The sequence below is a fragment of the Stomoxys calcitrans genome, chromosome 3, assembly GCF_963082655.1.
Source record: "Stomoxys calcitrans chromosome 3, idStoCalc2.1, whole genome shotgun sequence".
Lineage (NCBI taxonomy): Eukaryota > Metazoa > Arthropoda > Insecta > Diptera > Muscidae > Stomoxys > Stomoxys calcitrans.
The window spans coordinates 184,557,490-184,580,468 of NC_081554.1; the positions used below are offsets into that span (position 1 = coordinate 184,557,490).

At 38.1% G+C, this 22,979-nt stretch overlaps 5 protein-coding genes and 1 non-coding gene across 13 annotated transcripts in view; 2 read left to right on the top strand and 4 right to left on the bottom strand.

Annotated features, from left to right (window-relative positions):
* Positions 1 to 4,032, bottom strand: part of LOC106084394 (sarcolemmal membrane-associated protein) — a 32,295-nt gene extending 28,263 nt beyond the window's left edge. For 4 of the 6 annotated variants that reach the window (XM_013248046.2, XM_013248047.2, XM_013248049.2 and 1 more), the window contains exon 1: positions 3,808 to 4,032. The gene's annotated coding sequence lies outside the window, so the exon portion shown is untranslated. Of the gene's footprint in view, positions 1 to 3,561; positions 3,708 to 3,807 lie in introns of those variants that run through there. The other 2 variants (XM_013248053.2, XM_013248052.2) reach the window with 1 other exon arrangement.
* Positions 4,033 to 5,096: 1,064 nt separating this feature from the next.
* On the bottom strand, positions 5,097 to 9,982 carry LOC106084386 (innexin inx5). The gene is made up of 3 exons (XM_013248023.2): positions 9,490 to 9,982; positions 6,127 to 6,288; positions 5,097 to 6,042 (listed from the first exon to the last, which is right to left on the bottom strand). Exons 1-3 carry the CDS (start codon positions 9,803 to 9,805, stop codon positions 5,384 to 5,386), a joined length of 1,137 nt encoding a protein of 378 aa, XP_013103477.1. The 5' UTR covers positions 9,806 to 9,982; the 3' UTR covers positions 5,097 to 5,383.
* Positions 9,983 to 12,054: 2,072 nt separating this feature from the next.
* LOC106084380 (iron-sulfur protein NUBPL) lies at positions 12,055 to 13,073 on the top strand. 2 transcript variants are annotated; one of them, XM_013248015.2, is made up of 2 exons: positions 12,055 to 12,146; positions 12,209 to 13,073. In XM_013248015.2, exons 1-2 carry the CDS (start codon positions 12,108 to 12,110, stop codon positions 13,061 to 13,063), a joined length of 894 nt encoding a protein of 297 aa, XP_013103469.2. In that variant the 5' UTR covers positions 12,055 to 12,107; the 3' UTR covers positions 13,064 to 13,073. The 2 variants fall into 2 exon arrangements, with proteins under 2 accessions (XP_013103469.2, XP_013103470.2); XM_013248016.2 differs by having other exon boundaries at positions 12,058 to 12,146; positions 12,226 to 13,073.
* On the bottom strand, positions 13,058 to 14,678 carry LOC106084379 (deoxynucleotidyltransferase terminal-interacting protein 2). The gene is made up of 4 exons (XM_013248014.2): positions 14,408 to 14,678; positions 14,014 to 14,348; positions 13,348 to 13,512; positions 13,058 to 13,283 (listed from the first exon to the last, which is right to left on the bottom strand). Exons 1-4 carry the CDS (start codon positions 14,604 to 14,606, stop codon positions 13,074 to 13,076), a joined length of 909 nt encoding a protein of 302 aa, XP_013103468.2. The 5' UTR covers positions 14,607 to 14,678; the 3' UTR covers positions 13,058 to 13,073.
* On the bottom strand, positions 13,590 to 13,901 carry LOC131996472 (small nucleolar RNA U85). Its single transcript, XR_009397893.1, has one exon. It is a non-coding gene; the product is annotated as a small nucleolar RNA U85 (small nucleolar RNA).
* A 3,078-nt stretch (positions 14,679 to 17,756) lies between the features above and the next one.
* LOC106084401 (RNA polymerase I-specific transcription initiation factor RRN3) lies at positions 17,757 to 22,973 on the top strand. 2 transcript variants are annotated; one of them, XM_013248066.2, is made up of 9 exons: positions 17,757 to 17,965; positions 18,153 to 18,410; positions 18,590 to 19,071; positions 19,137 to 19,267; positions 19,340 to 19,587; positions 19,656 to 19,789; positions 19,851 to 20,026; positions 20,088 to 20,337; positions 22,476 to 22,973. In XM_013248066.2, exons 2-9 carry the CDS (start codon positions 18,177 to 18,179, stop codon positions 22,735 to 22,737), a joined length of 1,917 nt encoding a protein of 638 aa, XP_013103520.2. In that variant the 5' UTR covers positions 17,757 to 17,965; positions 18,153 to 18,176; the 3' UTR covers positions 22,738 to 22,973. The 2 variants fall into 2 exon arrangements, with proteins under 2 accessions (XP_013103520.2, XP_013103518.2); XM_013248064.2 differs by having other exon boundaries at positions 19,337 to 19,587; positions 22,476 to 22,972.
* Positions 22,974 to 22,979: the final 6 nt, after the last annotated feature.

Below are 22,979 nucleotides of genomic sequence, written 5' to 3' on the forward strand. Positions count from 1 at the left end.
AAGGTCGGATCCTGCAGCAGCTAACTGACAATGCTGGCTTTATTTGCTTTAATAATGGTGCACATACCTACAAGAGATCCTTGGCTGATGATAATGGTACTGTTTTAGACCTTTGTTTTGCTAATGGTGCGTCGGAGATGGAATGGAGCACTTTATCCTTTTTAATTGGTGGAAGCCATCACTTTCCTATTGAGATTACAATCAAGTCGGATAGGATTTCCTATGGCAAGTTTGTAGCGAAGAATTTGCTGGCGGACGCCTTAAGTCGAACTTCTTTTGGGCCTGATATGGATGAGATTGAAAAGTCCTTTTTGAATGAAATAAATTGTGCTACTTTCAAGATTAAAGATAACAGGGTTCCCAAGTTCTGGTGGCAGAAGAACTTGGATGTCTTATTTAGATCTCAAAAAGCTGCCTTTAAGAAATGTCAAAGATATCCTACGCTGGAGAATATTGAAGCGGCGAGCACTGCTAGGAAAGAGTGGAAGTTGGCAGTATCAAATGCAAAGAGAGAAAGTTTTAAGGCTAACCTGGCTGGTCTGAATGCTGACCCGGGAACGAAACAGGCTTGGAATTTCGTTAAAAATGTGGTTGGGAGGCGCAAGATCGGTGCTACCAGCTCGTGGAATGCTGAAAATAATGAGGCATATTTGAAATTTCTCAAGGAACAAGTGCCGTGTGATGATGATGTAGCTGTAATGGATCTGGTGTGCCCTAGGGCTGTAAAGTTTGAATATGAGGATTTTGAGAGAGTGCTGAATGGCAAAAGAAAGGCGTCGGCTGGTGGCTGTGACGGCATTACGTATGACATGATCAAAGCACTTCCGGATATCTCTAAGAGCGTGCTGTTTACTGCCCTTAATAATTGCTTTGCGAATAATCTAATCAGAGATGGCTGGAGAAGGATCAAGATTGTGCCGGTGCCTAAGCCGGGCAAAGATTTGAAGGATTATAGGAATTTCAGACCAATCTCTTTAATAGCTGTCTTCCTGAAAATGATTAATCTTATGGTTAAGGATAAGGTTGCTTGCTTTCTGGAGGCTATGGGTTTCTTGCCTGAGCGATGCTTTGCATACAGGAGTGGGAGGTCTACCTCATCCTGTGTTAATGATTTATTGCACCGTACTGCGGTTCTTAAGGCGAATGGTTTTAAAGTTATGATTGTGGCCCTAGACATCGCTAATGCTTATAACTGTGTCAAGATTGAGGTACTGAGCAAGATTTTGGTTGGTTGTGGTTTGGAGATGCATTATATAGCGTGGATACGCAATTTTTTGTCAAATAGGATTTTGTGTCTTGGCAAAAGCACAACCACTGTTGTCGATGGTCTGCCGCAAGGGAGCTGTTTATCCCCGCTGCTATTTAATGTTTACACGAAGAACCTACACGAAATAGAAGATCGGTCTAGCTTGGTTTACCAGTATGCGGATGATTTCTTGATAATGGTGTTTGATAAAGACTTTAATGAAGCGGAGAAGAAGCTTCAGACGAAGGTGCAAGCCTTTTATGATCTATGCAAAGAATTAAATCTTTCCTTTCAGGCGGATAAATCCCAGATTATGTACCTGGCGAAGGGCAGCAGGAAGAAGGTGAGCCTGTCTGTTAATGGAGCTGTGATTCAACAAGTCAAGACCCTTAAGTATCTAGGAAGGACGATAACTGCATCGTTATCCGTTAAAGACCACTACACGCGAATTGCCAAGGAAGTTGAGTCAAGAAAAAATGTTTTTAAATTTCTGACACCTGTTAAGGGAGGTCTGGATCCGGCCGTAGCTCTTAATCTATATCGTTCTCTGATAAGATCGAAGCTGGAGTATGCGAGGGCTACTGCAGCCCATACTCCGATGAGTATAAATAAGAAGATTATGACAACTCAAAATGCCACTCTGAGAAGATGTTTGGGAGTGACGCCCTCTACGCCAATTCATGTTATCTATGCCCTTGCAAATGAGATGCCTGCCGCGGAGCGCAGTTTGTGGCTGACGGCTAGGGAGTTATTAAGAGTGAAATCTATGAACCCAGATTTATACGCAATGGTTGCGGAAAACCCGTATGTACGCTCCAGCTATAGTCATGTTTATCACATGTTTCATGAGATTTTTGATGTGATTTCCGTTGTAGAGGAAGAGTGCAGGCCTGTCAGTCTGACGGTGCGGTCTTCGATTGTTTGTGGAGACAGAGCCAATGTTGCTAAAGAGATTTTTCAGAAAATGTATTGCAAAGAGATAGCGGAGTATAAAGATGATGGTTTTGTTGTGTTTGCCACGGATGCATCGGTGAAAGCTGGGAGTGCTGGATGCGCCGTTTTTAATGCCACGCGGGATCAGCGGTTCCTGTTTAGAATTCAGGGGAAGACGTCAAGCCTCTTCTCTGAGTTAATAGCGCTGTTTAAGGCAGTTGAGATTGCGGTGGAGGATGGCTGCTGTGAATTTGTTGTCTTTACGGATAGTCTAAATGCCTGCAAACTGCTGAGTGCCCCTCGTACGAAGAATCACCTTGTTGCTGGAATTTTTCGGAAGCTGAATTTCTCTAATATCAACAAATGCCATATTGTATGGACACCTGCCCACGTTGGTATTAAAATCAATGAGACTGCTGACTGGCTGGCTAAGTATGCAGCAGATTTTGGTGCCCCTGTTAATTTTGATTACACCCTCGAGGAAGGGTTAAGGCGTATAAAGGATGAGATATATGATATTTGGAATCGTGACTATCGTTTGAAATCTACTGAAAAAGGCAGAAAGTTCTTTGAGCTGTTTCCTGATATTCCCTCCCGTCCCTGGTTCCTAGGGGCTGACTTGGAACCTGCGGAGAAAAAGATACTTAATAGAATGTTTACAGGACACACCTATGATAAAACCTATTTGCATAGATTTAACCCCGGTTTGTCATGCTTTTGTGACAAATGTGGCTGTCGGGAATCTGTGGGGCACATGATTTTTGAGTGCCCTAAATATCGCTCACTGCGATCTCGTTTTAGTATTTTTAGTAAATATACCAATCTCAAGGACCTGCTTGAGTGTAAACAAGTACCTGAATATAAATGTTTATTGTGCTTCATCCAAGAAGCCAAAATTGATGTTTGATGAATGAATCTGATCGCTTCATGTATGCTGTTACATGTTTCGCTTCTTTATTTGATGCTTTTTTTGTCCATACCACCATCTCATTGTACACTCACCTTACCACTTTACTTGCAGTAGTTTAATGGATCTGTGATATATGCCCTCTTGGGCGAATGTGATATTTAGATGCTAATTTTTTTCTATTGCATCTTCTCGATTAATAGCATAAGCACCCTCGACGTACAACAATCTTGACGATAGACTCAACCACTTTCAACACTTCTTGACGAAAAAGGAGCATATAATTGGAATTAATACGAGCTTTTTGGAGGATCTAGCACCTACATCACTTTGTGATATCGTTTAAGTTTGGCAGTGTGGACGGCTGCTCCTGGATATAACCTGGCATATGTGAGACTTGTCTCCGCCATTCTTTCTGAAAGTCCAAAAAAAAAAAAAAAAAAATTCCTCCTCCGTGCCTTTGTCATTCACTCACTCGTTTGTATGTGTTGTTCTTGTTGTAACTATATGTTCTGGTAGTAAGTAGCTTTTGTTGTTGTCGTTACTGCTACTGCTGCTTGTGCATATTTTATTAATTCCAATAAATTAACTCAACTTTAATTGAATTTAATTGCATTTATTTCATTTCACATAACTTTGGGTTTTTCTTTTCTTCACTATGAATTTATCTTTCTTTTTCTTCCTTGTCTTCTTTACTGTATTTTCTTCTCCTTATACGCACCTTATTTTTCGTCTTTCTTTTTCTTTATGTTGCGAATCGGAGAATTATTTTATTCGTTTCCTTAAAATTTTTTCGTTATCTCTTTCATTTGATTAAATAACACAAAAACTAGAATTAACTCATGGATCACATTTACTTATAGATCGATTGGTATTCGTAATTTCGCTTCAATTTCTTAAATTTTATTAAATATTAACGCTGGAAAAAATTTATCTCGTTTTTGCACAAAAAAAATCACATTACCTAGTGATGTGATGGAAATTCGATAACGATTTCGAGCTTTATACTATCGTTTTTCTAGTCTGCCAATAAGTTGAGCTGAATTAGTTGCATACGTTACGCAGTTGTGTTATGGAATTGTCTTTTTGTTTTTGTGTTTACCCAAAACAGGAATCAGAACGGCTTGTGTATTCATAGAAAGAGAATTGAGCACCAGGTTAGCATGTCCGTCTGTGATGAACGCTCGAATCTAATCTAGAGCTAACAAGTCGTTTTTATTAAGTGATGGGGCTCTCTGTGTAAATGAAAACCTGACCAACTGTTAACGGCGTGAGACCACCTTTTTAAATCCACCTTGGTCTGCTTCAATGCCGTTGTCTTTGTTGTTGTTTTTTGACTTTTGTGTTCTTGCGAAGAATAGAGTCCGTCGGATTTCGAAATAATTTAATAGAATACTATTGGGAGGGTATTGGGCAAAACCATTCCTGGTTGTGAACTGCTCGCCTACCGCAAATTTGTATGAGTCATCTTTCTGAGCGCAACTCCCTGCTGAATAACCTGCACATTTGAGGACCCTTATTGATGGTTGATACGATGCTAAGGAATAGCATTAACATAAATCCCAGAAGGACAGCTGGTACTATTTATCGCCGGGGACCATGTATCTGGGCATGATTCTTCGTATCATAGAATCCTTCCTTGTTGACGAATTAAGACTTTTTTTGGCTGAAGTTATCTCAGCTTCCCCTGTAACTTATGCATACACATGTGGGTCCAGATTTTAGGACTATGCATTCAATCGGCACTGAAAGCTCTAGCATAGACCATGTGAGGTCGAGACACGTTAGGTGATGCAAGAGCATCTTCGAATAGAAAGCCCTTTCATCCCCATATAGTGCACACTTGAATATGTTGCAGTAAAACAGATCTATTAAAAAAAAAACTTTTTATTTGGTATTCATGATTTTCGTATAAAAAATAGGACAGAAATCAAAAATGCACATTTGAAAATTGAAAAAATAAACAAGACTTTTTGCAATTTCTATAAGGCACTTGAAATGCTTTTAGAACATGACTTATATTGTTTAATTCGTTTTATATTAGATAAAGTAAAAAATCATGTTATAGATACATATTATTAGTCTTCCAATTACGTTTAAGGAACAATAAGTGATACGAAATTTTGCGTATCTTATAGCTTATATCTAGAAATAATAGTTATGTTAAACATCAATATCAAAAAAAAAAAAAAATTAATGTAATAATTCAATTTTTTACAAAAAAAAAATCAACAAATATTTCTTGAAAAATTCCTGTTCACATATTTGTTTTGTTTTTATTCTTGGAATGGTCCTTTTCACATATTGAAACCTATGGGTTTCGTGAGATTATTTTTTTCAAAGAGATCTTGCATTAGTTCCCCAAATATTACAGGATTTATATTTCGACTAACTTTGTATAGAACAAACCAATCGCCAAAGGTTAAGTCAATAGTGGCGCTTCTTATACAGGATCTAGGGACGAAACGTGCTCGGCAATGCAACAAATGCAAACGGAATGATGAATTAAAAACCATGACGTAGCGATATATTAAATTAATAACTGACAAAATACACATGGCCAGGAACCAGACATATAGAAATGCAAATAACTTTTCATTCAATATGTTCAATGGCAGCATACAAAGAATATCTAGGGAATTAGCTGATCCAGAGGGTCCAAATTTAAACATGTGGCATTTTGAAATTTTTGGAAAAACTTGCGATGTCATAGTATTCCAAAGATCCCAATCATAGTGCGGCAATGCTGCCATAGCCAAGCTATACTTTTGCCAAAATCCATTGAGAAAGAGATCCAAGAACAAAATATTTAGTATGCTAATGGCAGCGTTAAGCGTTTCACATAAGATATAACGGGAGGTGTAACAAAAGTGTATATCTTTGTTGTCGGAGCTAAAGTACTTAAGCAGCATTTTTTTCTTTGATGCAATGGTTTCCTCTGATAGTATTGCATTTCCTATATAGGTAAATGTAAAAAAGGTATACAAAATTATTGAAGCCGTCGATATGTATTTCGGCAAATAAAGTTATTTCAACATACCTAATTCTGAGCATAATTCGTTTAATCTGTGGCCTTCCCAAAGCTTCCACAGATATGAGGGAAAATAAAAGATGAATGATTGCAAAAGAAATGTCAGGATAACCCATTGATAGTAGCGCAAATACACTCGTTCGGTTTTATAGCCATATTCCGGTCCAACACCTGCAACGCAAATAAAAAAGATTGAAAGATATTATACCTAAATAAATAAAAGAAATAAATCAAAGAAATTGGAACCTAAATTGGAACTCCTTCTACACACACACAGAAGGTGTTCTTTAGTCTCTTCTTCTTCGATGTCCTCACAGCTTTTGCAAAATTTGTTGTTGGTTATCTTCAGCCTGTCAGCATGTTTTCCGATTAGACAGTGACCTGTCATGACGGACACAATGACTGATACATCTGTTCTAGACAATGCGGTTTCCAAAGAAATTTAATTACTCTGAGAAAACGAAGAAGGATAAAAACGGACCAACCTAACGTTGATTAACCCCGCAAACGTATTAAGAACCATGATCAGCCAAACTCCGGAGGCCACGGTAGCGCAGATGTTAGCATGTCCGCCTATGGCGCCGAACGCCTGTGTTCGAATCCCGGCGAGACCATCAGAAAAAAATTTTCAGCGGTGATTTTCCCCTCCTAATGCTGACAACATTTGGTACTATGCCATGTAAAACTTCTCTCCAAAGAGGTAGATAAGACACAAGCCCCAATCCGCATAAAGGCATAATTCGTTTATGGCAACGGCATGCCCCACTAGCCCCCAATTCTTACTTAGGTGTCAAAATCCTCCCCCAAGAAATCCATGGTACGACCAAGAGTGTCGAAATGCTACTAAGAATAAAGTCATAAATGCGGCATACAGAGGAACCGTGCAAACAGTACACAATAGTCAGGCGAAGGAAAAGTATAGAGAAAAGGAGAGGACTATCGTCTATTCCTCAGAAGGAGAAGAGGACATAAACAAGACGTAAGTGAAAACGAATTGTTATGTACAGGCGTCAGATTAAAATCGTAAATTTTAGCAAAGTATCAAACATCCCCTTGCAGAGACAATAAAAAATCTGTTTAAAATACAGACGGTGTTGTTGTAGCCACATTTTCTTATGGAGGTGGCGATCCGCGTCAAGCTCCTGAAGGTGAGCAAGCTTGTTTCGGTCCAAAGAACCGATCGCCGTGGGAACATCGTGGCCATTGGTTATTGAAAGGCGCCAATAACTTGCCTTGTCATGTCGAGCATCGTAGACACTCAGTATTTGTGCAAGAGCCGGCCTCTCACTGAGACTCTCCGCTCGAAACCGCTGATTGGCCGCGTCTGCCATTGCAGCTACTCCGCATTTCACTATCCGCAAACTGTGGACGCGCCCGGTAGCTCGCATCTAAGCTTCCCATGAAAGCATTAAACACCACAAAGATCGGACCTCTATTTTCCAGCCCGTGTGGTGCCCACAGTTGAACCGTGCCGGTACAGACAGTTATTGTTGTTGTAGCAGTGTGTTGTACACTGAGGCGGCAGTCCTTGCCGATGAGAGAATTCCTCGGGTCAATCCGGTACGTACAACCGGCTGCCATGGGATTTGGGACAGACGATGTGATTAGGATATGCAAAGAACATTTTTCGTAGCATCTGGAATCTGGAAAAAACAATCGCTGATGGTCGTATAAAACATATGTTGCCCATTCCAAGTAGCAGTGACCCGACTGAAAAACAATAAGACAGCAGGAGCCGATAGATTGCCGGAGGAGGCAACACGCTGATAAGGAGGCAACACGCTGATAAGGTATAAGTATCAGCTCGCCTGCGGGATCTCCCTAGAAGAACGCATACTTTGCCAAGAAACGAGGCAAGACCGTATATGCCAACTACAGAGGAATATGCAAACCCACAGCAGCCTGTTGTATAACACACCGCTACAACAACAGCAGAGGAATAGCACTCCTTTCTCCATATATTCACAATGAGCTAAATCCAGGAAAATACATGCAACACTCAAATCAGTCCAACGACTACAAATCCGCTTTAGACAGCCCTCTACGTTCAAAGGTACTTTCAAATGCCTTTGAAATGGTGGAGAGTCAGTGATACTGAGTCTGACAGTAGATGAAGATAAGACAAAGTGTATATTATCAACTCTCACGAGGTCCGGATGGTAAGAAAGACGAGGCTATTACTGAAAGAAAGGCAGACAAGAGATCACTTATGCAAATTCGGTGCGACAAGTGATAGCCAGTGGGGAAGATGATGAGGCGTTTGAGCATTTCCTTTGTCATATCCGGCTTTTGCGGCTAACAATCACCGGTACTTAAGTGGACACAATACCAGACATAAACCAACTTAGGGGTGTGGTATGGGAAATAAGGATTTGTAAGTAGCACGGATTTCCTAAATTAGTTTTTCTTTTTCGATGTTACTTTTTAGTATTTAAAGCGCACAACAAGCCGATTACTGGCTTAGGTGTATGTCCATAGTGGCATGGGGCGATTAATATCCGCACCCTCTTTTCAACCTAACCTAACTCTCGGAAAGCCCTGTACACACGTTAATCTACCTCGGTACCGCCGCGAACGATACGAATGATATCAGTTTTTATACAAAACGAAGAAAAATATATCCAATGTTTGGTTATGGTTCCGAAACACAGGTACTTGTGAAAGAACACGAGGTAGTATAAAATTCGTAATCGGCATGACAAGGGTTTTTTGGCGTATAAATAAGTAATGACCATAACATTTCCGTGGTGAGCGGTCCTATGGCTCGGTACAAACTTGCGCACCTGTGAAGCTTGACTAGGATCGCTACATCTACATAAAAATATGGTAGCAACAACGAAGATGACGTAAGCATACTAAACGTATCAAAATACAGCAATTGGTTTGGCTAGGTTATGTTGTCCGAATGAATGAGGAAGTCCAGCAAAAAATCATTTGAAGGTAATCATGTACCACAATGTTTAACTTCAAATGATGTGGAGGGCCAAAACTCCAACGGCAAGATCAAAGGAAGAAGATTGAAAAAGGAGCTTAGAAATCCATTTTGAGCTCGGCTAGTGGAACAAATGTTCTGTCTTCGTCAATTAAAGCTAAGGTTATGAGGAACCAAGAAATCTGCGTGCTTAATGCTACCAAAATGGTAGCTGCCTAGGGTAGCCATTTGCTTCAATTGGTACTCCAACCTAACCTTAAAAAATATTACAAACTCCGAAATCTAGCAAAACCAATCACTAAAAAATCCAACGTATCTTTCTGTTCTCTTACCACAAGATCAACATCTTAAAGTCGACTTTTTTTAAGCGTTAACTAAAATTTTAGAATATTAGGTACGTACTTCCTCAATGAAAATATACATAGTTATATGTAACTTACCTTCTGCTATTGCCAATGCTTCCGACTTTTTATTACTGTCACTGCTATTATGTAAGCGTGCTAACTTATCTCCTATATCAAAATAATTTAAAATATAGGTTCCCATTGCCCAGCAAAAGGAGTTAACATAATCCATATTCTTTTCATCGCCCATACATGTTATTGGATCGCCAAAATATTGTTTAGCCGAAAGCAGGAATGAACATGTGAGCAATATCACCACTGTACATTTCGAGTGCAATGTAAAGACCGAGTCATAAATTCGCACAGTTTTAAATTGTAGATATTTTGATAAAGGTTTGACTGCAGAATACATTTTTCTGTTGTTGTAGGAGAAACAATTGAAAAATAAAAACTTCTTTGACAGAGTCGAATATTTGACGAAATGTTATTTTTGAGTTTTTTTCAGTTGTAAATCATTTTATATTTCCCGATATAAAATGAAGCTTATAAAAACGTGTTCGCGGCGTCCTTTCATCAAATTCATAACAAAAAAAAACTTCAAACTTATAACGGTATATGATAAACGTCATTGTCAGGTTTGCAAATTCGGCGGTGTGTGTGGCTTAAATTCAAACGCATGACGGACATTAATCGATTACCGATTATAAAAAATACATGGTTCAAGGCGGATTTAAAAAGGTGGTCTCACGCGAACAGCTGTTAACAGCCGGACAGGTTATGGCTGGCACTATGTCCGTTTTTCGCGACATTTTTTACTTGTTTTAGATAATAGATTTTGAAGCAAAAAACTTTTGATTTCATTAAGTAGGACATTTGCACATTACTTATGAAAAAATCTTCATAAAACTAATATGCTTTCATTGAGATTTTTGTAGTGTTTCAAAAAAGTAACCGTAAAAACTTTGTGCTTCAACTGTGAAAAACGAATATAGTACGAGCCTTTTGACGGTATTAAGATGTCATATTTTTGTTTGCATTCTCGTTGTTGTCCTCTTCTTTTTCGCATATTATCTGCTCATGTACGCACACGTATACACACACGCACACAAATTTCTTTGTGTGTGTTGGCAAAACGTCGATCAGCTTGATGGCAAGATGGCAGATTGCCCCATATGATTTGTGATTGTTGTATGAGACCACCTTTAATTGTTTCGCCATGACATGGTATTTAAAGCATGATCTTTATTAATGCATCGGTGAAAATAAAGGTGGAGTTACATACCACTCGTAACACTTGTGTGTACTCATGCGTGCATGTAAAAAAGAAATTAAAATAAGTTCGGTTTATATCAAGATATATTAATTTACAGGTAGTGGCAGTTGTCCAACAACAAAATATTGAGTGCACTATCTGTCAAAATCAGTGATTAGTGCCACTCTGATTTTGTTATGCTACTAGTTTGCGCCATTTTTCATTGTTTGTGTATGGTTCTTAACCATAATACACACACAACCAAAATTCGTTGACAGATAGTGTTCTTCGCGAGAAAAAATTTTATTCAGCTGTTAACGGTACATAACCTGGTAATTAGTCATGGTTTATATTGTGTGAACTACACCAGGATTCACTGAATAAGGTTAAGGCAAGCGATCAACCGACATACAATTTTCTAATTTTTGGCAGTACTTCACAATGAGGATGTAAACTTGTCCTCTTTTTACATCCATTAATTGTTTAGGGTTTCTTCTATTTGTTGACATTTTCAATACGCAGATTTGACATCCTTAATTATATTTATGGAGCCTGTTTACTTTATGTTTGCGCAAGTGACCTAACCGTAGTGAATCCTGGTTCTGCCAAATATAGTTATAAAATAAGAAGTAAAGTATGAAAAATTAAATAAAATCAGAGAAAGAAACAATTTATGTATCGTTTTTGGCAAAAGCTGTAATCACACGTACATACGATAAGTACGATCATGATGCGCCATCTAATGGCTGGTAATTTGTTCGTTTTTCACCGTTGAAACTCCTTTTTCGTGATTACTTTTTTGAAACATTACAAAAATAACAAATTCATTAAAATTTTGCCTTAAGTAATAAGTGAATGTCCTACTGAAAAAAAGTAAGTTCTTTTGCTTTCAAATCTATTGTCTCAAAAAAGTAATCGGCGAAAAATATCACGAAAAACGCCTTAAAAAGGCCTTCAATTAGTGACAAGAGATTACAGCCGATATATTATTTCTTTAATGCTGAGTTTACATGGCACATCTGATGTATGATCATTGTAAGAGTATTGCTGAAAACAAATGTGTATTCGTCACATGTACACATAACCATCAGTCATGACTGAAAAATCAAAATTATTTGATTTTTTTCGATGAATGACGTCTATCGATTACCGTTTACAAAGAAATGTGTAATCATTAATTGACAGATATTGTAAAACACGTTCTGTGACAAATAAGGTTAAGAAATGAGAAGCAAAGCATGAAAAATTAAATAAAATCAAAAAAAAAATCGATGTACCGTTTTAGGCAAAAGCTGTAATCAACACGTACGATCATGATGTGCCATGTAAACTCTTCTTAATACGACACATTGCAATATACATGTTGCGGCATGTTATGTTACGTTGCAATGATTGAAGTCTTGATAAAATTAAATAATTCGTTATTCGTAAACTTTTATTTATCACATAAATTTTCATTAAAATGTTAACAAGGCAATACATAACATATGCAATGACAAAAGTAAGTTGCTATTTTGAATTAAATACACATGTAATATTTTAATAAATGTGTAAATAAAATAGCGCTTGATTTCTTCAAGAGTTACACCCCATCAGGAAGCTTTAATGGCTAGGGGTTTACCAAAGCGGCAACCATTGCCTGGAGTGGATAACATAGTTGTGGTAGCATCTGGTAAAGGAGGTGTGGGGAAATCGACAGTTGCAGTCAACTTGTCAGTGTCGCTAGCTTCGTTGGGTAAACGTGTAGGACTACTAGATGCCGATATATTTGGACCATCGATACCCCTTATGATGAATGTGCACGAAGAACCCTTGGTAGATGATAAAAACCGCATAATACCACCAGTTAATTATGGCGTCAAATGTTTATCCATGGGCATGCTGACACAAGAAGGTGATGCCATCATTTGGAGGGGTCCTTTAGTCATGTCAGCTTTACAGCGACTTTTGAAAGGAGCAGTATGGGGGCCTTTAGACGTTTTGATAGTCGATACGCCACCGGGAACCGGCGATGTACATCTATCCTTGACACAAAATGTTCCAATTACAGGAGTACTTTTAGTAAGCACTCCTCAAACAGCATCTCTAGAAGTTACACTTAGAGGTGCACAAATGTATAGAACTTTTGGTGTTCCCATATTTGGCTTGGCTGAAAACATGGGCCATGCCATATGCGGAAACTGTCAACATAAAATGGAAATTTTTAAAAACACCACCCAGCGTTATGTCAAGGAAATGAATACGAAAATATTAACTTCCATTCCTCTGGATGGAAACATAACCGAATGCTGTGATTCAGGCATACCAATGGTGCTCAAATACAAAGATGGTGAATACGCAAAGAGTTTTCGGGCCTTAGCCCTCGAAATTCTTAAAGATATAGATTCATCAAAAAGAAATACAGATAAAAAATTATAAACAAATGTAATTATTTATTTTTCTTAAGTTTCTTCATCTTTTTCATGGCCTTACGTTGAGCGTATTTCTGTTTCATCATAACAATTTCCTTATTCTTACGTTTAATGTACTTTTGTGCTTCAGTGTCGGCCAACAATTCATCCACCAAAGTATGTTTCTTGTTTTTGCGCTCATGGCGTTCACTATAAAAGTCCAGGGCTGAGTGTTGCACCGTACCGATCTGAAAGCATAAAATCCTATGTGTTGTAATGTGCAAAATTTGTTGTTCACCGATATTTATGTACCTGGAAGTATTTTGGCAAGACCTTCAAGTCATTCTTCTTGTAAAAATGTTTAGGATCCAGCACAGAACGCATTTGCAGAATTTTCAAATCATTTTCTGCTTCTTCTGTCAATTCAGTGGCGGGCATGTTAAACCATTTCTTGCCTTTAGTTTTTGAACGTTCAATCTTTTGAGAATGTTGAAAGATAAGAGGATGTTATTAGTCTACTTCAAAAAATAAGAAAATGAAGAGTTCGTTCATATGGTTTTCAGATTACTAAAGATGTCATCAATATTGGCATTAGCAACATCTAAACGTTATGCATCGTTAATAGAATGTATAAGCAAATCAAAGTTTCATACTTGTAGTTTTGTTAGCACCAAAATAAATTGTTCATTTGTTTCTATTAATAAACAATAGTCTACAATAGTGCTATAGTCTTTAATATACCGCTGGCCTTACAGCAACTGTTTAAAACTTTAACAACAGCTACTAAGATTACAACGGTTGAAACCCATGTTCGTGATTCTGCATATACTTAAGGGAGTCTGTGATGTATAAGCGCCTCAAACAATGTTGCTCATGCACTAAAAACCTTTTCGTTTTCAAAAAGGATTATGATGTCGAATATGTCATCAGATTACATAAATTCTTAAGATCTTAAAGGATATGTATATAAAGACGTACTCTGTTTAGAACCCGCTGCCTTTTCTGAGTTACACTTGGCAATTCTTTAAGCTGCTCCAAATTGGGTACCATTTCCGTTTTGACCAATTCTTTTTGTATGTCTGTTTTGAATATTTGAGACTCATCTCTTTTGCCCGTAAACTCATTAAAATCTGAATGGTCCAAATCTATCATACGTTTAAGCTTTGGTTTCTTCTCAGATTTATTGCGTGAAGCTTCATCAGATTTTAAAATGACTTGATCCATCTCCTGTTCCACTTTGGACTCTTTTCTTCGACTTGCCGACAAAGTGTTAGCGATAATGTCGGATATGTCCACGCTTGGAGGTGGCAGTCCTAATTAAATAAAAATAAATGTTAGTATCATTTCATCTCAATAAATGTTATCAAATTACCAAAGAAATCATATTCTTGTTGGTCATCTTGGACCTTATCATCTTCAGTTTTGAGTTCATCTGTAAATTTGCTTAGATTGGATTTCTTAGTACTTTCATCGATGACCTTGTGTTGTTTGATATTGAATTTTGGCGCGGTAAATGCTTCTGTCTTTAACAAGTCCTGATTTCCCAAGGTATCAAGCACAAATAAGGACATTTTCTAGCATTAAAAATGGTCGCCACGCACGGGGTAAAAAGAAGCTGGTTTCAAAACAATAAAAACATGTGAACCAGAGATGGAAAGTTGCTGTGCATTAGACTACGTAAAGTAGGATGTTATTTACTGCGTGACGTAGCAGGTCGACACCTAAGTTTGGTACTATGTTCTCGATTTGTCAACGCGCAAAAGTTAAACAATTTTAAACTTTGGCGATTGAACTCGAGCGCCAGTTTGTGTTGCCATACGTGAAATGGCGTTTTTAGGCGTCAAAGTTAATAATAGTTTATTTTTTGCGGGATTTGTTTGCAGCGCTCCATTTTCAATGCACACTCATAGTATGCAACTCCACCTTAAGGGTTTTCCACATTTGGCTTCCTTTTACGCATTTTTATTGCTTAAGTGTATAACTTAAATGATTATAATGATAAATCTCTTAATCTTGTGGCTGCTTCATATGATAATGGAAATAAAAACTGGGATGTCAATGTCACCATTCCATAGTTGTGTATAGACGATTTCGTTGTTGTTGGGTTATGGATTTTGTCGAGTATAAATTTGCTTAGGTCGACACCTTAAATCAATTGAAGGCAAGAAAAATTCGGCCATCGATTTCGACAGCTGCAAATCGACTATAATTTGGTACCTAGTTTAGTGTACACCAGGATGCACAATTGTACCATAAGTATATACAAGATAAATTCATTTACAGGTAGGAGTAGTTGGGTAAAAACAAAAAACAGAACACGAAACCGGATTGGCCTTCGTGATACACCATTCCGTGCAATATAGATCCATCTCGCCTGCGCCTGGCGCTAGTGACACCTACATGGAATGCATGGGGATAGCAGTCAGGTACGGTAATGCCGAGATAGAGCTATACAACGTGTACATACCGCCGGTTGGTAGCTGTGTCTCGATGAATGGCCAAGCTTAGAACCCCGATATAAGTGGGCTACTATCTGGCCATAATCATCTGGTTATAGGGGATTTTAATGCGCATCACACATCATGGCATTCTCCCCTAGGTAACGAGCATCGTGGCATAGCAGATTGTAAGCTTCACGTTTTGCACGGTGAATGGGGATGCCGCCACTAGGATTACGAGGAGGTGCAGCATCCCGCCAGACATTTCCATTGCATGCCCTGATCTCCTGAGTGACGTATCCTGGCAAGCCGTCATTTCTTTGGGGTCAGACCTACTCCCCATAACACCATCAACCGGCCATTCGACTTCATAACCTCTGAGCCGGATGTTTATCAATCAGAAGAAGGTCGATTGGGCTGGCTTCTGTGAGTATACTAATCGCCGCTTCAGTGAACTGTGTGGTTGCCAGTCATTTGTGATATTTAGAGATAAGAAGACGAAGCACCACCCGCCACCCATTGTTGACATCTGCGATATGTTGATCGTCTACCTCAACGAACTTGCCTCATATTTCGCTGCAAGAAATCTAAAGATATCTGCCAGTCACATTGTTTACTACAAATACGCATGAGGTGAATATTGAGCTGACTATGATGGTCGATGGAGAAATGATTCCGACCATCAAGTGTCCCAAAATGACAGCTCTTACACATTCTCCCCAAATGCCACAGGAACTTGTGATAAAGTCAAAAGTAGAAACAAGGTCCTCAAGTCACTTGCTGGCAGCACTTGCAGACAAAGAAACCTTGTTGACCAAGTACAAAGCAATTGGCCGGTCTGTGGTAAGTTATGCAGCGCAGTGTGGTCTCGTCAACTTTATGACACGCAGTGAAATAATATTCAGATCTGTCAGAATGCCGCCCTCCGAACTGCGACGGGCTGTCTCCTCAGCTCTCATGTGGACCACCTCCATCAGGAGACAAAGATCCTACCAATGTGAAGACTTAAATACATGCTGCCTAAGCAATACCTTTTGGGCTTTTATCGCAGAGACAATCCAAATCATCATCTTGTGGATAGATATCCACCGCCCAGAAGCCTTACGGTAGATCTAGAACGTGAGGTTCAGCGCTACAAGAGGGAACCTCTAGATCAAGCGGCATATCAAGCAGGTCTAGACAACATTCATGCAGATACGGTAAATGGCTACCGGGTGAATGTAGTCCTTGGAGAACGGCCGCCTCCCATTGCACATGAAGAAATTTACCTCCCCCGGCAAACCCCAGTTGTTCCGGCTCAATTACGTTCCGGCAGATGCAGCCTCCTCAACTCCTACAGAGCAAGGATTGATGCCGACGTGCAAGATGTATGTCTCGATTGTAACCAGGGAACGCACGATACACGTCACCTGTTTTACTGCCCAGCCAGACCCACTCGACTCAGACCCAGATCCCTGTTGACGCACCCCATCTTAGTCGCAGAGTTCCTGTGTCTTGACACTCAACAGAATCAAGCTGACGAAAGATAGAACACAACAACAATAACAACAAAAAACCGAGGACACTCTGTCAAAATCAGGGTTTGGTACAAACCTGTTTTTGGGCATATTACTAGTCAGCGCCATTTTTCGTCGCCTGTGTGTTATGACTTTTAACTATAATGCACACAAACAACCGAAAGTTATGAAAACTCGTTGATAGATAGTGTACTCCTCAAATCATGTAGCCGGCCTAGTTTAATTTTTTTTACCCGTATTCACAAATCTTAAGGTAGCTCTTAAGTTGGTTTTAATGGTGCAATCATCAGTTTTCATTTTATAGAATTAACTGACGAGAGCCTTAAATGATGTTATGAGATTTAAAGTTGTTCAATTGAAGAACGAACACAGCAAGATATATTCATTTACAGGTAGTGGTAGTTGCCCAACAACAAAATGTTGAGTGCACTATCTGTCAAAATCAGTATTTGCGCAACTCTGATTTTGTGTATGTTACTAGTACGCGCCATTTTTCGTTGTTTCTGTGTTATAGTTCTTAACTATATTACACACACACAACCAAAACTTGTTGACAACTAGTGCATTTTCTCTAGAAAAAATTGTACTCAGCTGTTTACGGTACACAACCTGGTAATTATGTCATGGAACAGAGTACTACCATAATATACTTTGTACGCCACAATTTTAACTTTCATGTTAACGTGTGTGCTATACGTTTCGGTTTAGGTTTGATTCCGTTATTTTAGACGTGCTATCACATACTTTTGAATGTTAATGGAATGCTTGTCAAAAAATGACAATTCTCGTAGAAAAATGAAAACGTGCGCGAGCAAAGTAAAATCACACGTTTACAAAATAACGAAAAATAAACATTTGCCTATAAAATAATTAAATCAAAGCATTTACAAAAGGCTCACAAGAATTTAAAGTATCTGTGAACGAGCAAAATTATTGCAATAGTTTTCAACGTATGTGAAAATTGAGCAATTTTATGTAAGGGAGTTTGATTAACCTCACATCACTGCGCAATTCGCCACTTACGAGGGGGTCATAGAAAGCCCATTACGTATTTTGACACATTTCAAAGTTTTGTGGAAGTTGCATTTAACACATTTTGTGAAATACGTTTGTTATTTATTTGCATAATATAAACAAAGCTCTCTTATATCTCACAATAAAGCTTCCCGGATAACGGAACGCCAAAATGGCCTTCAATTCGAGCATGTCGGTTATCAGTGGTAAAACGTCACTGTCTTCGATATTGAAGAGCTACTCAACTTCCGAAAGGGAAAAAGCCAAAGCGGCAGTAATCAATAAGGTGCGCTTCGAAATGCCCAAACAGAAGGGTCTTTTGGAAGCAGTCAAAGCGGTGGAGGAAAGGCAAAATTTTCAGCCAATGAGTGAATTTGTTGGATATCTAAGTGAAAATACTTTGGATGTAAGTATGTATATACATTTTGAAGTCTCTACAAAAAAAAAAGAAATCCCCACAGAAAGGGTGCATTTTGTATACCCCCGGATATAAATTTGCGATCGTGGGGGGATTGTGGCAGATTCATTACAAAAAACATGCTATTTGTTTAAAATTTTCTTTTAATTATTTTATAACCTTTCCAGGACAATGAATTTATCATAATTTTGAATGATGCTCGTTCCATTGCCAATCAATTGAGCCCAAAGTTTACAACTCTAGTTGAGGCCCTACTATCCCAAACCTGGGCTTATAGATCTCCTGAGGCACGTAAGGCATATATTAGATTTTGCCTGGACATATTGGTGGCACATAATAAATATTTATCATTTGGCATAAATCATTTAATTGCGCTTTGGATACCCCATGAAAATGACATAAGCCTATGGCAGAATGGCACTCCCACTGCTGAATTGGAAGATGCATTGCAGGCAATTCATCATCTACTGGATTGCATACTCAATGCAATTCCAATGGCTTTCGATGCCACTTTAGATGCAATCGAACATTCATTTCCATATTATAAGAAATCAACGCACATTGTTGTGGGTTATGTGCACAATATGCTACAATTGTTGGAATACAAGCCTATATTTGAAGAAAACATAATGCAACTTCTAATGCAAAAGTGAGTTTGCTTAAACCCTTGTTTGTGTGCGTTTGTGTTTAATTAATATGTTGTTATCTTAAAAGTTTGATTATTTTGGATGTACATGCCCCACGAACAGCTATAGAAGAACTGGAAAGTGACGATGAGGATGATGATGACGAAGATGAGAACAAAGAAGAACTTGAAATGTTTGAAATGGATGACTGTAAAAAAAGTATGTAACGTATAGACTTATCATCTTCGTGATTTTTTATTTTTTTAATAAACAATTCTTTATTTAAAGAAGCCTACTTAGACAAACCAATGAATCATCCAATAGCCCATACCTTGGATATATGCATGGTGAAACTATTTAATTTCTTGGATAGCAAAAATCCTCAACCATTACAAAACAGCGATGCAGAGAGCCAACAAAAAACCCTTGAATCTTTGAAGTTTCTGCGAATGCTTATAAAAGCCTTTGATAATGTTATACTGCCCATACACAATACTCATCATGCTCAATTTATAGTCTTTTACTTTTGCAGTTTAAAGGTAATTTTGAAAAGAAAATGTTATTCCTTTTCAAGCGTTTTTTAATATATTTTCCTACTTTATTTTAGCAATGCTTAAGTGAGACGTTCTTAGCCTCGTTATGGGATAAAATTAAAAATCCCAATTGTTCTGCAGTTATAAGGCAAGCCGCAGTGGGGTATATGGCCAGTTTTTTGGCAAGATCGAAATTCGTTAGCATCATGTAGGTTCATCAAAGACATACTTATGTGTTCTAAACTAAATTTAAAAAATTTTGTTTGCAGTACTCTTAAATATTATCTTAAGGAATTATGTGCTTGGGCTCATAAATATATACGTGATTGTGATCAATATCGTTCAAATGGTTCCTTGAAAGCAAATTTAGTTTTCTTTACAGTATGCCAAGCTATATTTTATGTGATAGCATTTCGTTCACGAGATTTAACAGTTGATAAGAGAAGTAAGAATGGAAGTGCATATTACTTTCTATAAATTTTTAATAAATTTAAACTTTTTTTCAGGTTTATTATTTTTACAATCATTACATTTGTCCGCTTTAGTTACCTGTAATTTTAATCCACTGCGAGTATGTTTGCCGGCTGTGGCAACAGCTTTTGCTGGTGTTACCAGAGCCTATCAACTAGCATATTGTCATGCAATTTTGGAACGTAATGCACGTCGCAAACTAGCCACAGTGTATGCAAATGAGACTGCTACGCCCGAAGAAACATTAGACACATTCTTTCCATTTGATCCGTATCTATTAAAAGTGTAAGTAAACATGCTAAAGAATGTTTATATATATAAACATAATCATAAAACGCCTTTAAACTTTGGCATGTCCGCCCATGACATGTTGGCATATTGATTGTGAGGTTAATCTCATGGTAATTGGCTTTTTTTTACCGATGCCGTACTAGGAAATGTGCCCGAGTGTTAGTCCTTCAGATTCCCACCCCAACCCTCTACTGCTTCCAAAAGTATTCGAAAGGATAATGATGGCAAGATTTGGGAAGTGCTACTAGGAAGGTACATACCTATACCAGTTTGGATTGCGGGATTAAAAGAACACTGAATATCATGACTGTATGAGTCGATCCTTCGTCAAATGTCCTTGGTATATTTATTGATTTCAAAGTACGTTTGATTACCTTTCATGACCTATTAAACTACCCAGCCAGACCTTCTCGATGTAGAGAACTTAGTCTCAGAGTTCTAGTTCTGGATATTTAAGAGAACCAGCAGACGAATTGATAAAAAACAAACCGACTGCTACTACAACAACAGCCTTCCATGGCGTTGTTACTCTCCAGATTAGCCGAAATAGGTTTCGAGAACTTGTTCTTTGGCGATGTTAGAAGAGGAACCAGCAGACGAACGCGCCAAATCGGATCATATTTGGAAATAGCTGCTATATAGACCTATCTGCCGATAAAAGGTCTGAAACCCATAAAAGCTTTGTTTATTACCCGATTTCGTTGACATTTTAAATAGTGGATTGTTTTAAGCTTTCCGACATCACACCCAAATATCGTTCAGATCCGACTATTTTTATATATAGCTGCCATATAGACCGATCTGCCAGTTAAGGGTCTAAGGCCCATAAAAGCTGTATTTATTACCCGATTTCGCTGAAATTTAAAACAGTGAATTGTTTTAAAGCTCGCATTATCCGACCCAATTATGGTTCAGATCAGATTATATTTAGATATAGCTGCTATATAGATCGATCTGTCGGTTAAGGGTCTAAGGCCCATAAAAGCTGCATTTATTACCCGATTTCGCTGAAATTTGAAACAGTGGGTTGTTCTAAGCCTCCTAACATCAGACCCAAATATGGGACTATATTTAGATATATCTGCTGTATAGACCGATCTGCCGATAATGGGTCTAAGGCCCATAAAAGCCGCATTTATTGCCCGATTTCGCTGAAATTTGGAACAGAGAGTTGTTTTATGCCTCTTAATATCAGACCCAAATATGGATTAGATCAGACTATTTTTAGATATAGCTGCCATATAGACCGATATGCGGGTTAAGGGTCAAAGGCCCATAGAAGGTGCATTTATTACCCGATTTCGCTGAAATTTGAAATAGTGAGTATCTTTAGGCATCCCAACATCTAACCTAAATATGGCACCTATCGGACTATATTTAGATATAGCTGCCATCTAGACCGATCTGCCATTTAAGGGTCTAAGGCCCATAAAAGCTGCATTTATTACCCGATTTCGCTGAAATTTGAAACCTTGGATTGTTCTAAGCCTCCTAACATCAGACCCAAATATGGTTCAGATGGCACTATATTTAGATATATCTGCTGTATGGACCGATCTGCCGATAATGGGTTTGGGCCCATAAAAGCAGCATTTATTACCCGATTTCGATGAAATTTGAAACAGAGAGTTGTTTTATTCCTCTTAACATCGGACCCAAATATGGATCAGATCAGACTATTTTTAGATATAGCTGTCATATAGACCGATCTGTGGGTTAAGGGTCTAAGGCCCATAAAAGCTGCATTTATTACCCGATTACGCTGAAATTTGATACAGTGAGTAGTTTCAGGCCTCCCGACATCCGACCCAAATATGAATCAGATCAGACTATATACATATAGCTATTATATAAAGTGATCTTCCAATTTAGGGTCTTATGTCCACAAAAAGCGGATTTATTGCCTGATTTCGCTGAAACTGTTACTGATCAAGACTTAGATATAACTATGGATATGGTAGTGGAGTTATAATAAAATTGGATGATTATTATATCCTCGGCGGAGGGTATCCAAAGTTCGGCACAAACGAACTAAACACGCTTTTACTTTTTTAAAAATTAATATTCTTTTCTTACTGCAGTCTATCCCTATGAATTACTTACAAAATGTTCTCTTTTCTTTCTAATTTCAGTTCGGGTCAGCGTATTACTCCAATTTATTTAGTATATCAAGCAAGTGAAGTTGAGAATATGAATGACACAGTTGATCCCATATCTCCGTCTAGCAATGTTAATTCTGCTACAACTTCCTCTCGAAAACGTGGCGATTCTGAAATGATGGATCATGATATCGATGATTTCATATTGACAGATAAACGACAAAGATTGGCAAGTGTAACAAGAAGCCAAGAAAATCAATTTACTTACGGACTGTCGCCAGGTTTTCATATTTAGTTGAACATCAAAGATTGCTAATGACTCCTTAGTAGTCTTTCTATACATTCACTTTTGAAGTTTCACTTTTGATACTGCTAATTTATTGTCTTGCGAGTATTTTTATTGAATCGTATGGTGCCAAAGTGAAACCCTCAATGCAGTGATAAAAAAAGTATGTAAATATTCCTAAATAGTTCTTTTTAAGTTTTTCAACCTCTTGATCTTCTCACAATTAGCTGGCAATTTAGTTTGTAGTTAGT

What these genes read in the sequence shown, in the direction of transcription:
- LOC106084401 (XM_013248064.2), top strand. Translation starts at nt 18,177, where the DNA reads ATGGCCTTCAATTCGAGCATGTCGGTTATCAGTGGTAAAACGTCACTG. An exon ending in TTTACTTTTGCAGTTTAAAG is followed by an intron (nt 19,588 to 19,655) that starts GTAATTTTGAAA and finishes ACTTTATTTTAG; the next exon opens with CAATGCTTAAGTGAGACGTT. An exon ending in TCGAAATTCGTTAGCATCAT is followed by an intron (nt 19,790 to 19,850) that starts GTAGGTTCATCA and finishes TTTTGTTTGCAG; the next exon opens with TACTCTTAAATATTATCTTA.
- LOC106084380 (XM_013248015.2), top strand. Translation starts at nt 12,108, where the DNA reads ATGTTAACAAGGCAATACATAACATATGCAATGACAAAA. An exon ending in TAACATATGCAATGACAAAA is followed by an intron (nt 12,147 to 12,208) that starts GTAAGTTGCTAT and finishes TAAATAAAATAG; the next exon opens with CGCTTGATTTCTTCAAGAGT.
- LOC106084379 (XM_013248014.2), bottom strand. Translation starts at nt 14,606, where the DNA reads ATGTCCTTATTTGTGCTTGATACCTTGGGAAATCAGGACTTGTTAAAG. An exon ending in ACAAGAATATGATTTCTTTG is followed by an intron (nt 14,349 to 14,407) that starts GTAATTTGATAA and finishes TTATTTAATTAG; the next exon opens with GACTGCCACCTCCAAGCGTG. An exon ending in TCTTGCCAAAATACTTCCAG is followed by an intron (nt 13,284 to 13,347) that starts GTACATAAATAT and finishes TTATGCTTTCAG; the next exon opens with ATCGGTACGGTGCAACACTC.
- LOC106084386 (XM_013248023.2), bottom strand. Translation starts at nt 9,805, where the DNA reads ATGTATTCTGCAGTCAAACCTTTATCAAAATATCTACAATTTAAAACT. An exon ending in AGCATTGGCAATAGCAGAAG is followed by an intron (nt 6,289 to 9,489) that starts GTAAGTTACATA and finishes TTTGCGTTGCAG; the next exon opens with GTGTTGGACCGGAATATGGC. An exon ending in CGAATTATGCTCAGAATTAG is followed by an intron (nt 6,043 to 6,126) that starts GTATGTTGAAAT and finishes TTACCTATATAG; the next exon opens with GAAATGCAATACTATCAGAG.